This window comes from Symphalangus syndactylus, chromosome 10 (genome assembly GCF_028878055.3).
Source record: "Symphalangus syndactylus isolate Jambi chromosome 10, NHGRI_mSymSyn1-v2.1_pri, whole genome shotgun sequence".
In the NCBI taxonomy this organism is placed as follows: domain Eukaryota; kingdom Metazoa; phylum Chordata; class Mammalia; order Primates; family Hylobatidae; genus Symphalangus; species Symphalangus syndactylus.
The window spans coordinates 37,809,920-37,828,175 of NC_072432.2; the positions used below are offsets into that span (position 1 = coordinate 37,809,920).

Consider the following 18,256-nt stretch of genomic DNA (forward strand, 5'->3'; position numbering starts at 1 on the left):
ATTTGTTACATTTATTTTCTTAATGATTAAGAATAGCATAAGGGAAAAATGAACTCTTTAAAGTCATCAGAGTACTAAAGTAGTAGCATGGGAATACTGCAACCACAAACAGCATAATTTCATATTATAGTTCCAAACCTCTAGCCAATGTAGAGAAAGAGAACGTGGAAGCTGAGACTAGATCACCTGAATTTGAACAAGGCTCTAACACTTTCTGACTCTGCATCTTCAAAAGTCAAAATTGGTTACCAGGGCCTCAGTTTCTCCATCTATAAAATGGAGAAACAAGTAGTGCCTGTTCAACTGTTTCACAAAATTGTTATTAGAATCAAATAATGTAAATACAAGTAATTATTGTTATATGTGCTTTTCTTGGAATGCCAGTCATTTAAGTTACGTTTTCTGTAACTTAAAACAACTTTTTAGGGCAAAAAAAATTCTCTCTGATTTTTTGGAAGATAAAAATAACTTTTAAAATTTTACCCCTTTATAACTAGTCTTTCAGTTGATACAAACTAAAGAGTATTTTAAATCAACTAAATAGTTTTTCTTTACATTTAGAGAAACGAAAAATAAGAGTAGATAATATGAAAAGCAAGACGTCTCAGACTCAGTCAAATATCATGTTCTAGCTTCAAGTGCAATACTATAGACTATTTTTAGAAACTCAGTTTTCACCAATTATAGGCATAACATACACACACTACACTTTAAAAGGGAATTAGCTAACATATTGAATATGGGCTCTGTTTATTCAGGTAGGAGTTAATTTATCTATAAAAAGATTTCATCTTATTACACTTGCTCTTCTATGGTGAAAAGAAAATTCCAAAGCAAAGTATTCCAAATGTCTGTTTCAAATTTGACCTTTAACGTTTTCTCTAGTTCTGGGTAGAACAACACACTAAAGGGAAATACATTTAATCCAGGCAACATCACCAAATTGTAAATGAATGTAGTTATCTTTGTCCCCTAAAATACACAATTCCCTTTTGGGCACAGATTTCTCCCAGGTAAGAAGTTAATAACTCCATAGACCAATTAGGTAGAACTCCTGAAATACAAGCTTCCCCTTGATATGTATAAATGCAAGTTATTCTTTATTATTTGTCATGATGGATATTTACATTGTAACTGAACCTTAGATATAATACAGTCTCATAGTTGAAGAGACATTGCTCAACAGTCACTTTTTATAGATGAAAAAATGGGGGCCCAGCAAGGTAAAGTGGCTCACACAGTTACACAGTTAGCTAATGTCAGAGTTGCCAGGTCTATAATTTTCTTCCATCATGCCATTTCATGTGTGCAAGTCACTATACTAAACTAATGTGATCTGCTAGTAAAAAGCGTCCAGTGAGACTTTCCTTGTCTCCAAAGAAATGCTCAGGAGGGCCAGTAGTTTAAAAATTAAGATTTTAAGTGGCTACCTTTGAAGTTCAGAGGAAAGCTGTATTAGTCCATTCTCATACTGCTATGATGAAGTACCCAAGACTCAGTAATTTATAAAGAAAAGAGGTTTAATGGACTCACAGCTCTGCACTGCTGGAAATGCCTCAGGAAACTTACAATCACGGTGGAAGGTGAAGGAGAAGTAAACACACGTCTTACATGACGGCAGGCGGGAGAGAATGTGTGCAAGTGCACAGGAAATGCCCTTTATAAAACCATCAGATTTCATGAGACTCACTCACTGTCATGAAAACAGCATGGGGAAAACTGTCCCCATGATTCAGTTATCTCCATCTGTTCTCTCCCTTGGCACGTGGGGATTATGGAGATTATAATTCAAGATGAGATTTGGGTGGGGACACAACTCCTAACTGTATCAAAAGCCAAAGATTTAATTCAAGAGATAATAGGAACTGCATCCTCTCCTACTTTCCCCTCCTCTATATGGAGCCCAGAGAAGGGACAAAGCAGTGCTGCTCCCCTCGGGACTGAGAGGGCACCCAAAGTGATCCCTTGTCTGAAGTCATGAGATGGATCCAAGAGACTTGATTGCTTTTGTTGCTCCCTACAAGGATGTGCTGACTCTAGCATCTTACTTCCTTGGAAGGTAACTTCCTTATAAGGATTTGTTGTTGCTTTCAGGGATGTGCTGAGCCCCAGCATCTTACTTCGTTGGAAGGCAGTTTTTGAGCTGCAGAACCATAGTTCCCTTCTAGAGTCAGAGAACTGTATGGAGGAAGAAAGGGGTCTCAGGACAAGTGTCTGAGGGCCAAGGAGCATTGCCAAGATATTCCTTTTTCCTCCCACTCCTACATTTATAAATATTAAATGTAACCTTTGCCTTTTTTTACCTCAGGATTTGAAATTTCTCATCCAAACTGGCTGTAATATATAAAACATCTCCTTATACTAAAGTCCACAATCTAAAAATATCTCATTACTATGGAACATGATCTTTGAAGAATTATCCACTTGTGAAGGAAAAATGGCCCCGTAATTTTGAACAAGACACCTGGGTGAGGTAGGCAATTTACCTTGTACACCTCCATCCATTTGTCAGCCAGGACATCTCAGGTTCTTGGGTCCATTTTGCAGATATTGTTGTTTTCTGTTTAACAAACTCACCACTGGAATGCTGTCTTCCTGTTCTCCCCAGAGCGGCCAGGTGGCTGAGACACCTGTCCATCCTCAGAGCCTGCCAGTCTTGGCACTCCCTCCCCACCTCACAGATGGCTGGCAACCTGAGGAGATTCCTCTTTCAGGTGCAGCTTTCTCCCAGTTATCTGAATATTTTTCTTTCTGTGAGAGATGAGATTTTCTTACTTATCTTCCAAAGTCATTTCATGTAGGAAATTTAAACATTCTCAGAACTGTTGTGCTTGCTACAATACTTTTTAGCTTTAGCTGAAAATGTACTTTAAATTTAAAATCTTCTTTTACAAGAGTTGCCCCGAGCTCTGATGTTTTCATTTTAAATGGGATTTCCCTGATTTCCCCTTCCAAAATATTATGCTTATTAATGTGTAACATTGTCAATGTCTCTTTTTGGACCTCATATTATTGGCACTATTGATTTTTCTCTTCCATTTGAATATAAACTTTTTTCTTTCCTTGTTGTGTTCAGTTATCTGGCTTCTCTTGAAAAATTTTCCTCCAAGAAAATAATTTCTGATTATGCCAGACACATAGAGAGACATGACCTCACTTTGATTTCACTTAATATTGTGTAGAACCAGCTATATATAGTACTAATTATATAACACCATTTTTATATGGCACAACTACAAGCATAATCTTCTAGTTGTTTCACATGTATTTATAGCTTAAGTATCAGAAAAAAACTTCTAAGTTCCTCTAGGAAAAACACACATTTTAAAATTGTGCTTAACGTCTGTTGAAATTGATGCTGAATAAATATTTATTGAGGCAAATGACTCTTGGCTAATGAGTTACTTATACATTTTTATATGATATCATACAATTTTTGGAGGAAGGCAAAGAGGAGAAATTATCCAGGCTGCATCATCACATAATAATTTTTTTCTTTTAACTGAAAAAAATTGCTGCATTTAATGTGGTTGGCCGTGGATCAAAGTGACCTCTCCCATATCAAAAGAGAAGGATCACCATTAGTGTACAACTGTGTTAATATGAAATTAATAATCAAAAAGAAGTTGGTGCCAGGTCTTTTATGAAGACTATTTGATGCAAATATGGAAACAGTACTTTATTTTATTTGTATCTATTTTTGTATATTTTATTATGTTTTTATGTATATATTTTATATATCTCTTTAATATGTGAGAAAGACAGACATTTTCAACTTACAGTTCATTAATGATCATTTACTGCCATAGAAAGTATACAGTAAGAATTATAATGTTAGAAATTACTGAAAAATTACAATGAAAAGGGACCCTCCTACCATTTACAAGTCTCAATTTATGTATTGCCATTACATGCAAACTTAAGAAGTACATTTTTGTTCATGATATACTGTGATACACCAGAGAATAAAAATCCACAAAATCATAACTGAAAAACTGGCAATTATTTTATTTTAAGATAAAATTTTCAAAAAATTGTAAAAGACTGAGTTGCCGGGAATAAATACAAGGTAGCAATGCATGAAGACCATATAAATTTGTAGAGATAATACATTGTAAGTTGTTGAGAATTAAAATTGTTTTAATATCAATTCCATAAATTAGTTGGTCTAGGTTATGACTTTATTACCTAATAATAGGACATTTGACATTTATAAGACCACCTGGTAATTAGCATTTTGTATGTACCGTAATTATATATTTTTGAAGAAATCATTTTTTCATTTTCTTCAAGAGTTTAAACCTTCCTTCCAAAACTTTGTTTATGGAGCAAACTGACAAGTAAATATTTTCTCAGAGATAATTCAGAGGGCAAGTGCATTCCATATACCCAAGTAGTATAATTAGAAACAAAAACAGATTTTTGTATATCATGTAATCAAGAGTACTGAAATAGAAATAAAAGAAACTTTTTTACTAATTGGTTCTGTGATCTTCTGAAACTACCCTAAACTCATAACTTTTCTAAGCTAGAAAATGCAAAGATTATATTTCATTAGGATATAATCCCTCCCAATCTCAAATCATCCTAGAATTTTAAGTTACTGTCTTCAATGTTTGTGCTGATCTACAAGAAGCCAGATCTACTTTCTTTAGTAGTGGATTTCTACTGGACTTTAGGTGTAGACTTAGTAAAGGAGAGGCGATCTGCTGTCCCAAAGAGGAAGGATAACTGGAGAGAGCACTACTCATTATAAGAATGGGTAAAAACTCTAACTTTAGCCAGTCATGCTGCACACCTGTAATCCTAGCTACCCAGGAGGCATAGGTGGGATGATATCTTGAGCGCAGGAGTTCAAGGCCAGTCTGAGAAAAATAGCAAGACCCTGTCCCTTTAAACAAAAACCTTTTAGTGACTATTTGACAATCACCTAAAAATATAATTACAAAGATTAGACATGCTTTGTAATTACAAAGAGTAGATGACTTTATCATTTGAAAACAGAAGAAAATATATTTAGTTTCCAACTATAAGCTGAATTCTCAAAGATAAAAAACAAAGCAAGTTCACATGAAAGATCCTATATGTGCACCGTTGGGAATTTCCTATATTGAACTTCAGAGAATACAGAACTATTTCAGAATCTATGGAAAGACCTTAGCAAAAATCTGTCATAGAATTTTTATAATTAGAATAGTTATTTTCTTAATATTCAGATAACACTTCATCCTTTGTAGTACAGGAGACTGATATCACAGTATCCCCTGAGCTCTCTAAGTCTGGATATATGGGGACAGGGTAGAATCAGGACAAAATACCATCTGTTTCTCTTACAACATCCCAAGAGCAGTGCTATCTGCTTTGGCACAAGTAAAGTCATGAGGCTCAATTTGCCTTGTTAAATTTATCTTTAATCATTTTGACATACAGAGGAAAAAAATAGTATCTCACCACGTCCTGTGAAAAGAAGATACTTTAGAATAAGCTATTCCTCTCAATGGTTTATTACAAAATCAAATAAGACCTAGAAGGAATTTACAGATAATACAGTAAAAGCATATCTGGTGTTACTCGCATCATGGTCTTTAAAACCTTCAACCATGGTAGTTAGAGGAAATAATTCTTTTCCACCACATGGTAAGACAAAGTTTCCAGGTGCAAAGTTTTTCTAAATGAAAAAACTTTTTTTTTGCATTTTTAAGATCTAAATAGTGTTATCCAATGGGAAATTTCCTTTAAAGCTTGAAGTCTAATATGGAAACATTTTATGTGTTCGTATGTATACATATACATGTATATATGTGGCACTTGACATGTTTGTTTAAGAAAAAAATAGAGAACTATTTTGTCTATTTCCTCACTGTAGTTACATAAGAGCAAAACATGTGCATGCCTAGTCACTATCACACCCTGTCAAAAGCAGAGAGCAGGTGGAGCTGAGGTATGTAGCTTTGCATAACGCTACCTTCTTATGGCCAGATGTGTGATGGTTAAGACTATATTATCTCAAGTCAGGGCTGTCTGAATTTAAATTCCAACTATATCACTTACCAGTGCATAGTGCTGGCAAACTGCTTACCCTTTTTGAGCCTCAGTCTGCTTATCCATAAAATGGTGATCATAAGAATATGAGCCTCTTCGTGTCTTTAAATTAGATAACCCACAGAAAGTATTTACATTGAGCCTGGAATATGGCATACTCAGTACTTTTAGGAGTTGTCAGCCCTTGCCAAAAGAGGGCATGCTGTTTGTTAAACAACCCAGAGAACTAATAATAGAGATGTTAAAGAGTACTAATTAATTAAAGTTTGACTCAGGGGAAATCAGGGGCCAGATATGTTTAACGATGTTGAGGAGGAAAAGCCTTACAGTGCATCTCAATCTTACTGCACCAGTGGTTAGAAATTCACTTAACTGTAGTTTTCATAAAGTCATTTTTTGGATGTGAACTCATTGATGTCACATGATGACTTCAAAAGGGCAGAGGACATTAATAAATATAAAAACGAGGCTTGCAGCTTGATCCAACTGGTGTCTTCTCATTCTCTGCGCCACACATTTTCCCATTGTCTTTCCTAGGGTGGAATTTCTGTTTGGTCACTTTCCATGGCTCTCCAGTGACTTGATAAAATCTTAAATCTTGGTCGGGGTGTTCATGGTCCCTACAGTTCACCTCCAGTATTTTCCCAGATCTTGCACACTATGTTCTTTCGTAGCATGCTGCAATCCAGCTAGACAGAACTGTTTGCGGTTCTCTGAAATACCTTCCACTTCTCCACTGCAGAGCTCTGCTCATGCTCTTTCCTCTGCCTGTATGGATAGATTATTACTCTTCCAGCCCTAGCTCCTAGCCTAGCATGAAATATTCATTGTTCATGCCAGCAGAGTAGTCTTATTTTATCTTATAAAGTCTTGTCCAATTTATTGTTTGTCCAGCAGCTTTCAAATTTTTAACTAGAATCACAGTAAGGAATGTATTTTGCATTGGCACACATTTCGTGCAGACTTACACACACACACACACACACACCCCTATACCAAAGCTTCATGAAACAATACTTACCCTATTCTTTGCAATACTACTCTCATATTGTTTCTTTTCTTTACCAACTTGGAAAAAGCTATGACTGCAATCTACTACTGAGATTTAATTATTCTTTAATTGTATCACAATCTGCAGTTTGAAAAACACTGGTTTATACAACCCATATATGATATACGTTATTATTTATTGTGCATAGGCATTATATTTCCTACCAGATTGAAAGTAATGTTTGATACCATGTGATAAATCATAGAGTCTTTTATTGTATGTAATCATGATTTTTACATAAGTAGTTGCTCAATAAATATTGAGGCAGAAAATGAAAGAAGGAAAGGAAGGGAAAGAAGGAAGGAAGAGAAAGAAGGAAAGAGGGAGGAAAGAAGGAAGGGAAGAAGGAAGGGAGGAAGGAAGGAAGGAAGGAAGGAAGGAAGGAAGGAAGGAAGGAAGGAAAGAGGGAAGGAAGGAAAACATGTCTAAAGATGTTGATTATGCTCAGAAATTAAGAATGTTACTATTGGGAAGTCCATAGATGAGGATCATTCAGGCTATTTATAGGTGAATTTTCCTAAGTGATTTTTTTTGTAATTTCTTCAACCTCAATATGAAATTTAAAATTAGTGTTACATCATGGAAGTTAAGACTAAAACAAAAATAGCCAGAACAAAATGACTAATGGAGAAAAGATAAGCTTCTAAAAGCTGTGTTCCTGCTCCCTGCTGAATATTGTGGGGTAGGGATGTAAGACCAAGGGTGTGAAGTGCACCTCCAGAGGTGAAAAAAGCTTTTGACTTGATTTCCATAAAGCCTGTGAAAATGCAGTTCTATCATTTCTGTATGTGCTGAACACTTTTCTCTGTGTGCTGAATACATCAAGCAATTTCTATGTGCTATCTATAAACAATCGGTGCTAAGAACTAACACTTCCAAGCATCTCAAGACTACAAAATTATACAGCACGTATACTCTATGTCGTGACATCTGAGATATTGGTTTCATGGACATGCTAGATTATTGGTTTTTCTCAGATTCAAAAAGGAACATTTCAAATGTAATTTAAATTTGAGAAGTCATACTATTGACATACATTTATTATAATAACATACCCAGTTTGACTGGGATTTGAATATGCCTTTATTATTCAAAGTCCATCCTCTTAACTAACATGGTACTTACACTCTATCCAGACCCAGTAAGAACAAAAAACAATGCTTTCCATAGATGTGAATTTTTTTTCCAAATTCTCTTACACACTTGCTTGCTGTATTTTGATTTTTAACATAAAACTCTATTTCCAGAGATGAAAACAACAAAATACAGGACTAAAAATATTTTATAAATGCTAATAAATTACAATAATTTTATGCGAAGTAAATATTTTCATAGAACACTGAGTTAAATCTTACACACTTCACTTTGAAAAATAATAATGAAATGATGATTTTGCCAACTCTGGTTGTTACAGAAGACTGATTTCCTCGTTTGTTTCAATGGAAGTGTTAAGAATTCTTATTTAAAAGAAATATATAATATGGATCAAAATGTATTGCCTTCATTTCTGTGCCTTTGCCTGCCTAATTAATGTTAAAATTTAGAGAAATAAACAATTAAAAAATGTGGATTTATTGTGGCCCTATTACTTTTAAGTATGTTGCAGTTGTTGAATTTCATTAAAGATTATTGCCTTTCTTTGGAACTTACCTTTGTGTGTATATATGTGTGTGTATATATACACATATATGTGTATGTATATATGTATACCCTTGTCTTTATTAATTATGTTTTATATTTTATACTTTATATAGTACACATTTATATAGAGTGCTTTTATATCAAGAAGACATATACTAATATTGACATTTTACTGCTTAATAATTTTAATGTGATGTGAAAATATTTAGTGAAACATCTACTGCCCAGAGAGTGCCCATTTAAGCATTTCGTCTGGCAAGGTTAGTTTAGTTGGATTAAAAATATTATTAAATTTCAAATTTATACATTTATTCCTCATTAGTTTTCTCAGAAATTATATTGCTCTGAAACCACAAACTGCTCCTACCAGCCATCTAGAAAATTCATGCCATTGGTGAGCAGTAGATGCAGTTAGTGAATAAATGCTGAGCTAAAGATAAATTGATTACAACTGGAAAACTGGTTGCAAATTCATGTTCTACTGACTGGGTTAACAGTAGTATATATACAGTATATTTGTTTAAATATACTAGTCTATTAATTGGCGAACTATATGTAAATGTTAATGCAACTACTTTCATTTACATTTTTTAGGTGTTATAAAGTCAGCTGATCCTTCATCACTTGTCGCTACTACAACAAAAACATCTATAACACCAAACACAGAATCATTACAGAAAAATGTTACCATCACACCAACAACTGGAACAATTCCTAAAGGTAGGATTAATTGTTAGTAAATTTAGTTTAATTTTAACAAATAAAATTAGTAGTATGTATTTACATCAGTATGAAAAAATAATTTGGTATCTTATACCTGATTGTTATAAAGGTCAGTGCTATTTCACGATTTTTAAATCATGTGTTATTTGGGGTTCCATACAAAACCCTGAGCTCTCAGTGGGCTGCTTTGTTGATATTCTTTGGGATCACAACCTGTTTGAGAATGATTCTATTGTGAATGTTACATACACAAAGTTTATTTTTAGAGAAGAAAGAAATTGCCATGTCCTAAGTCATAAAATATCTTTCTAAATATTCCAGTTCTCCATCTAAGCAGCACAGCCAACATGGTGAAACTGTACTAATAACAGACTGATTTTGTTGGTTGTATTGTATTGATAATAGATTTAATTTGTAGGTTTCAGTAGCAATGTAATCATTATTGTTGCTGGACTGAGTGACAACTATATCATGTTTTCTAGCTAGGTATTAAAGGAGATTACCTTACCATCCACAAAAATGTTAAAAGCCATTAGAATACTTCCATTAAAAAAGCAAGAGGTTATCAATGCAATGCATACTGCATCTGCCCATCTTGCAACACACATAAAATAAGGCATATCACACAGGTCCTGTAATCAATGGAAAAGAAAAACAGATTTGTGGATTGTCTATAGGCAAAAACTCTGGTAGAATGCTAAGGTCATAGAAAGACCCTAGAAAATCATATATCTTGATGGAATGGATAACTGAAATTCCTATGCTGTCTTTTTTACCTCTCCCTATTCCCCCCTTAATTTTCAATCTAAGACCAGGGTCAAATGTATGCAGAAGACCAATGAAAGCTAGTTTTCTGGGCTTGAATAGGGTGGTGATTCTCAGAGACAAAGAGTACTATGATCATAGTCCATTATTTCTGCGTTGTTTAATTATAAGATGAAACCAAACCATTTCTAGCAACTCTACTACTTGGGGTCCCCCACAGCAGAACACTGAAGCACCCTTCTTTGAAGCAAGTGCATAGAATACTTGAGGTTACATACATGCACACACACACACTCCTTTTTTGGGACACTTTCACCGATTTATATTACACATTTAATATACACTACACTGTTAAAAGACCAAACCTACGTCTGATTGGTGTACCTGAAAATGATGGGGAGAATGGAACCAAGTTGGAAAACACTCTGCATGATATTATCCAGGAGAACTTCCCCAATCTAGCAAGGCAGGCCAGCATTCAGATTCAGGAAATACAGAGAATGCCACAAAGATACTCCTCGAGAAGGGCAACTCCAAGACACATAATTGTCAGATTCACCAAAGTTGAAATGAAGGAAAAAATGTTAAGGGCAGCCAGAGAGAAAGGTCGGGTTACCCACAAAGGGAAGCACATCAGACTAACAACTGATCTCTCAGCAGAAACTCTACAAGCCAGAAGAGAGTGGGGGCCGATATTCAACATTCTGAAAGAAAAGAATTTTCAACCCAGAATTTCCTATCCCGCCAAACTAAGCTTCATAAGTCAAGGAGAAATAAAATACTTTACAGACAAGGAAACGCTGAGTGATTTTGTCACCACCAGGCCTGCCCTAAAAGAGCTCCTGAAGGAAGCACTAAACATGGAAAGGAACAACTGATACCAGCCCCTGCAAAAACATGCCAAATTGTAAAGACCATCGAGGCTAGGAAGAAACTATAGCAACTAACGAGCAAAATAACCAACTAACATCATAATGACAGGATCAGATTCACACATAACAATATTAACGTTAAATGTAAATGGGCTAAATGCTCCAATCAAAAGACACAGACTGGCAAACTGGATAAGGAGTCAGGATCCATCAGTGTGCTGCATTCAGGAAACCCATCTCACGTGCAGAGACACACATAGACTCAAAATAAAGGGATGGAGGAAGATCTATCAAGCAACTGGAAAACAAAAAAAGGCAGGGGTTGCAATCCTAGTCTCTGATAAAATAGACTTTAAACCAACAAAGATCAAAAGAGACAAAGAAGGCCATTACATAATGGTAAAGGGATCAATTCAACAACAAGAGCTAACTATCCTAAATATATATGCACCCAACACAGGAGAACCCAGATTCATAAAGCAAGTCCTCAGTGACCTACAAAGGGACTTAAACTCCCACACAATAATAATGGGAGATTTTAACACCCCACTGTCAGCATTAGACAGATCAACGAGACAGAAAGTTAACAAGGATATCCAGGAATTGAACTCAGCTCTACATAAAGTGGACCTAATAGACATCTACAGAACTCTCCACCCCAAGTCAACAGAATATACATTTTTTTCAGCACCACACCACACCTATTCCAAAATTGAACACATAGTTGGAAGTAAAGCTCTCCTCAGCAAATGTAAAAGAACAGAAATTATAACAAACTGTCTCTCAGACCACAGTGCAATCAAACTAGAACTCAGGATTAAGAAACTCACTCAAAACCACTCAACTACATGGAAACTGAACAACCTGCTCCTGAATGACTATTGGGTACATAATGAAATGAAGGCAGAAATAAAGATGTTCTTTGAAACCAACGAGAACAAAGACACAACATACCAGAATCTCTGGGACACATTCAAAGCAGTGTGTAGAGGGAAATTTATAGCACTAAATGCCCACAAGAGAAAGCAGGAAAGATCCAAAATTGACACCCTAACATCACAATTAAAAGAACTAGAAAAGCAAGAGCAAACACATTCAAAAGCTAGCAGAAGGCTAGAAATCACTAAAATCAGAGCAGAACTGAAGGAAATAGAGACACAAAAAACCCTTCAAAAAATTAATGAATCCAGGAGCTGGTTTTTTGAAAAGATCAACAAAATTGATGGACCGCTAGCAAGACTAATAAAGAAGAAAAGAGAGAAGAATTAAATAGATGCAATAAAAAATGGAAAAGGGGATATCACCATTGATCCCACAGAAATACAATCTACCATCAGAGAATACTACAAACACCTCTATGCAAATAAACTAGAAAACCTAGAAGAAATGGATAAATTCCTCGACAAATACACCCTCCCAAGACTAAACCAGGAAGACGTTGAATCTCTGAATAGACCAATAACAGGTTCTGAAATTGTGGCAATAATCAATAGCTTACCAACCAAAAAGAGTCCAGGACCTGACGGATTCACAGCTGAATTCTACCAGAGGTACAAGGAGGAACTGGTACCATTCCTTCTGAAACTATTCCAATTGATAGAAAAAGAGGGAATCCTCCCTAACACATTTTATGAAGCCAGCATCGTCCTGATACCAAAACCTGGCAGAGACATAACCAAAAAAGAGAACTTCAGACCAATATCCTTGATGAATATTGATGCAAAAATCCTCAATAAAATACTGGCAAACCGAATCCAGCAGCACATCAAAAAGCTTATCCACCATGATCAAGTGGGCTTCATCCCTGGGATGAAAGTTTGGTTCAACATACGCAAATCAATAAATGTAATCCAGCATATAAACAGAACCAAAGACAAAAACCACATGATTATCTCAATAGATGCAGAAAAGGCCTTTGACAAAATTCAACAACCCTTCATGCTAAAAACTCTCAATAAATTAGGTATTGATGGGACGTATCTCAAAATAATAAGAGTTATCTGTGACAAACCCACAGCCAATATCATACTGAATGGGCAAAAACTGGAAGCATTCCCTCTGAAAACTGGCACAAGACAGGGATGCCCTCTCTCACTGCTCCTATTCAACATAGTGCTGGAAGTTCTGGCCAGAGCAATCAGGCAGGAGAAGGAAATAAAGGGTATTCACTTAGGAAAAGAGGAAGTCAAACTGCCCCTGTTTGCAGATGACATGATTGTATATCTAGAAAACCCCATTGTCTCAGCCCAAAATCTCAAGCTGATTAGCAACTTCAGCAAAGTCTCAGGATACAAAATTAATGTACAAAAATCACAAGCATTCTTGTACACCAATCACAGACAAACAGAGAGCCAAATCATGAGTGAACTCCCATTCACAATTGCTTCAAAGAGAATAAAATACCTAGGAATCCAACTTACCAGGGATGTGAAGGACCTCTTCAAGGAGAACTACAAACCACTGCTCAATGAAATAAAAGAGGATACAAACAAATGGAAGAACATTCCATGCTCATGGGTTGGAAGAATCAATATCGTGAAAATGGCCATACTGCCCAAGGTAATTTATAGATTCAATGCCATACCCATCAAGCTACCAATGACTTTCTTCACAGAATTGGAAAAAACTACTTTAAAGTTCATATGGAACCAAAAAAGAGCCCGCATCACCAAGTCAATCCTAAGCCAAAAGAACAAAGCTGGAGGCATCACACTACCTGACTTTAAATTATACTACAAGGCTACAGTAACCAAAACAGCATGGTACTGGTACCACAACAGAGACATAGATCAATGGAACAGAACAGAGCCCTCAGAAATGATGCCACATATCTACAACTATCTGATCTTTGACAAACCTGACAAAAACAAGAAATGGGGAAAGGATTCCCTATTTAATAAATGGTGCTGGGAAAACTGGCTAGCCATATGTAGAAAGCTGCAACTGGATCCTTTCCTTACACCTTATACAAAAATTAATTCAAGATGGATTAAAGACTTATATGTTAGACCTAAAACCATTAAAATCCTACAGGAAAACCTAGGCAATACCATTCAGGACATAGGCGTGGGCAAGGACTTCATGTCTAAAACACCAAAAGCAATGGCAACAAAAGCCAAAATCGACAAATGGGATCTGATTAAACTAAAGAGCTTCTGCACAGCAAAAGAAACTACCATCAGAGTGAACAGGCAACCTACAGAATGGGAGAAAATTTTTGCAACCTACTCATCTGACAAAGGGCTAATATCCAGAATCTACAATGAACTCAAACAAATTTACAAGAAAAAAACAAACAACCCCATCAAAAAGTGGGCAGAGGATATGAACAGACACTTCTCAAAAGAAGACATTTATGCAGCCAAAAAACACATGAAGAAATGCTCATCATCACTGGCCATCAGAGAAATGCAAATGAAAACCACAGTGAGATACCATCTCACACCAGTTAGAATGGCCATCATTAAAAAATCAGGAAACAACAGGTGCTGGAGAGGATGTGGAGAAATAGGAACACTTTTACACTGTTGGTGGGACTGTAAATTAGTTCAACCATTGTGGAAGTCAGTGTGGCGATTCCTCAGGGATCTCGAACTAGAAATACCATTTGACCCAGCCATCCCATTACTGGGTATATACCGAAAGGATTATAAATCATGCTGCTATAAAGACACATGCACACGTATGTTTATTGCGGCACTATTCACAATAGCAAAGAGTTGGAACCAACCCAAATGTCCAACAACGATAGACTGGATTAAGAAAATGTGGCACATATACACCATGGAATACTATGCAGCCATAAAAAATGATGAGTTCGTGTCCTTTGTAGGGACATGGATGAAACTGGAAAACATCATTCTCAGTAAACTATCGCAAGGACAAAAAACCAAACACCGCATGTTCTCACTCATAGGTGGGAATTGAACAATGAGAACTCATGGACACAGGAAGGGGAACATCACACTCCGGGGACTGTTGTGGGGTGGGGGGAGGGGGGAGGGACAGCATTAGGAGATACACCTAATGCTAAATGACGAGTTAATGGGTGCAGGAAATCAACATGGCACATGGATACATATGTAACAAACCTGCACGTTGTGCACATGTACCCTAAAACCCTAAAGTATAATAAAAAAAAAAAGAAAAAAATAATAAACTACACTGTTGTCTGTGTCCTTCAGTAGTTACTCACTTGACTGTTAAATTATTCATATACAATTATAAAAAATTTAATGGGTCAGAGAAGTTTTACTTTTTATCAATTTTTGTTATAAAAATAGACAGCTATATCTGAAGGTAGGGAATACTGTAATTAATCTCCATATGCCCATCTCCCCAAATCACTCTTTATCTAGATTTTATCACATTTGCTTCATTTTTCTTTTTATTTCCCCTTCCTGCCTTCTTTCTGTTTCACTCTCTCTCTTAATTTGGTTGTCAAGGTACTTTGAAGGGAACCCAGACTTCATGCCAGTGTACTTCTATATATTAAATATGCATCTCAAAAAATATAGACAATCACAAAGCTACAATGCCATCATCAAATCCTCCAAATAAATAATAATACTTTGATATCATCTGATATTTATTTTGAGAATTTTAAGGGTTAAAATCTCGAAACATAAATCCAGCCATGGGAGAGAAATTAAAGGAAGGAGGTTAGTCTATTCTAGGGTCTCTGATGAGAGCTACTGAGAGAGCGAGGTGGAAGAGAGATAAAGCAGGAAAGGCAGGCTCTCAGGTGCCCAGCTGCTTGGATCCAGAGTGGGAAACAGAAAGTCTGGCAGGGTGGTAGGGCTGAGAGAGCTGTTAGGCAAATTGGGTTCTGTGGTGCTTATAGGAGAATGAGGGAACAACATTGGACAAAGAAGACAGAGAAAATAACTCCTTTTTGTCTGGCTTACTTGATCACCACCGTGTATTAAGGGTTAGATGATTCAGACTAAGTACACTTAATATGCCCATCCCCCTAAGGGCAACACAATTAGTACACAGTAATAAAGGAGATGGAGAATTTATCTTAAGAATTATCATGTTCTAGGGATTGTGTATCAGTATATTTGACTTACTAATTTCAGGCCTGTGAGGGGCTTAAATTTGGAGGAGTTTTATACATTGTCCCATTCTCCAAAATAATAATTTTTAAAATTACTCAATAATACAAAAAAAAGGTATCTGCAGTGAAGAAGTCCCTTATTCCCTCTTTCTCATGGCCAGTATGGTCCTCTTAGCCACGATGAAAGTATTTACCAAAAAAACACAACATGGAGAAGTGTCTTTATTTTCATTTTAAGTCTTCCTAATCAGAATTTCTTTGTTTAAAGGTCAAAAGATCATTGGTCTAGTAGTGCTTATGTCTTTCTAAATCAAATCAAATTGATTTTTCTTGCCAATGGCAGAAATTCTATCATCAGAAAAGTGGAAAATGTGCAACTGAGATGAGAATTCTTCTTGCAGCAACATAATCACTGAAGTGGCAGAAGTGATTGATAGAGCTTTGCCTGGAGCAGGGCTTGCTTTCAGAGATTCACCCAATTAGAGAAATGGGACTTGACCTCTTCCTAGATGTACATCAAGTGCACTGCACATTTTGTGCAAAGGCCAAAAGGCTGGAGTTAAAAATCAACATTTGACAGATGTTGAATATCCTTATCATAAAATGAACTTCTAAGATAAAAAAGAAACTTGAAATTTAATTTTTTTAAGTTAAAAAGTTGATTACTATTCAGCTTCATTTTAAAAACATTGAATAGTCTAGTATTTTTCAATGAGTTGAATTATAATGCAGGAATAAAAGTTTCTCAACAGTGATACTAACAATTTCTGGTACTAAAATATTTAGTACCAGAAATTTCAGCTGAGGTCAGTAAAGGAGCCTGATGCATTTGGCCACCTATCTCACACAGGGTGCTAAATACGGTGATATTTCCATTGTACATCCTCTATGTAGAAACTAACTAGATACAACTATAAATAACAAAATTTTAAAAATGTTCTTGGAAATTTCTTGTATGATTAGTCAGAAAAAAATGAGTTTGGGTACCCCATTTTTCTCTGTAGTCTTTCTCCTTTTATTCATTGTCTTTCTGTTCCCTGTTATATTTAAATAGAAAATGAAGTGCCTGGGATATCTTTGTACGTGATTTTTTGGTTTTTCCTTTTCAGATAATTTTGAAGTGGCAAAGTTGATGTTTTGCTTTTAGTTTATCATCACAATATATGAAATGTTTACAAATTAGACATTTCTTTGAAACAGTTGTAGCCTAAATAGAATTCAACATGGTTCTCAAAGATTTAGAAAATGGCATGAATGAATGCTAGTTTAAGAAACAATTTTGCAGAGAATAAAATTATGATATCTTAATGATTTAATCTATTATAAACATCTATTGACTCAAAATAATATAATATCTTTAAAAATAAATAGCTTTTTGCCCTAATCACACAATATACCCATGCAACAAACCTGCACGTGTACCCCCTGAGTCTAAAATAAAATTGTTAAAAAAGGAAGGAACAAAGAAGAGGGGCCGGGTGCTGTGGCTCACACCTGTAATCTCAGCGCTTTGGATGGTTGAAATTGGGGATCACTTGAGGCCAGAAGTCTGATTCTGCAGTGAGGTATGCTCATACCACTGCACTCCAGCCTGCATGACAGAGCAAGACCTTGTCAAGCAAGAAGGAGAGAAGAAAAAGAGGAAGGAAAGAAGGAAGGAAGGAAGGAAGGAAGGAAGGAAGGAAGGAAGGAAGGAAGGAAGGAGGGAGGGAGGGAGGGAGGGAGGGAGGGAGGGAGGAAGGGAGAAAGATGATTACAGAGAGTTGGAGAGTAGGTATCAAACTGATGAGTCATGTTGACTACTAGGGCAGATTTGCCCCTTGGTTGATTTTCATGTGTTATATGAGTGCTTCCTTATTTGAAACAACATTGACTAAATGCCTAGTGTATGCCAGGAATAATTCTTGATACTAAGATTAAAAATGTGACTAGAGGCCAGGCACAGTGGCTCACGCCTGTAATTCCAGCATTTTGGGAGGCCGAGGTGGGAGGATCACGAGATTGAGACCATCCAGGCTAACACGGTGAAACCCCGCCTCTACTAACAAAAAATGCAAAAAAATTAGCTGGGCGTGGTGGTGGGCACCTGTAGTCCCATCTACT

General features: G+C 36.0%; 1 protein-coding gene across 1 annotated transcript in view; it reads left to right on the forward strand.

Moving 5' to 3' along the window:
- EMCN (endomucin) overlaps window positions 1–18,256 on the forward strand; it is a 130,710-nt gene that overhangs the window by 29,916 nt on the left and 82,538 nt on the right. The window contains exon 2 of the mRNA XM_055296910.2: window positions 9,329–9,454. Within this exon, the coding sequence (XP_055152885.2) occupies window positions 9,329–9,454 (126 nt within the window). The remainder of the gene's footprint in view (window positions 1–9,328; window positions 9,455–18,256) is intronic.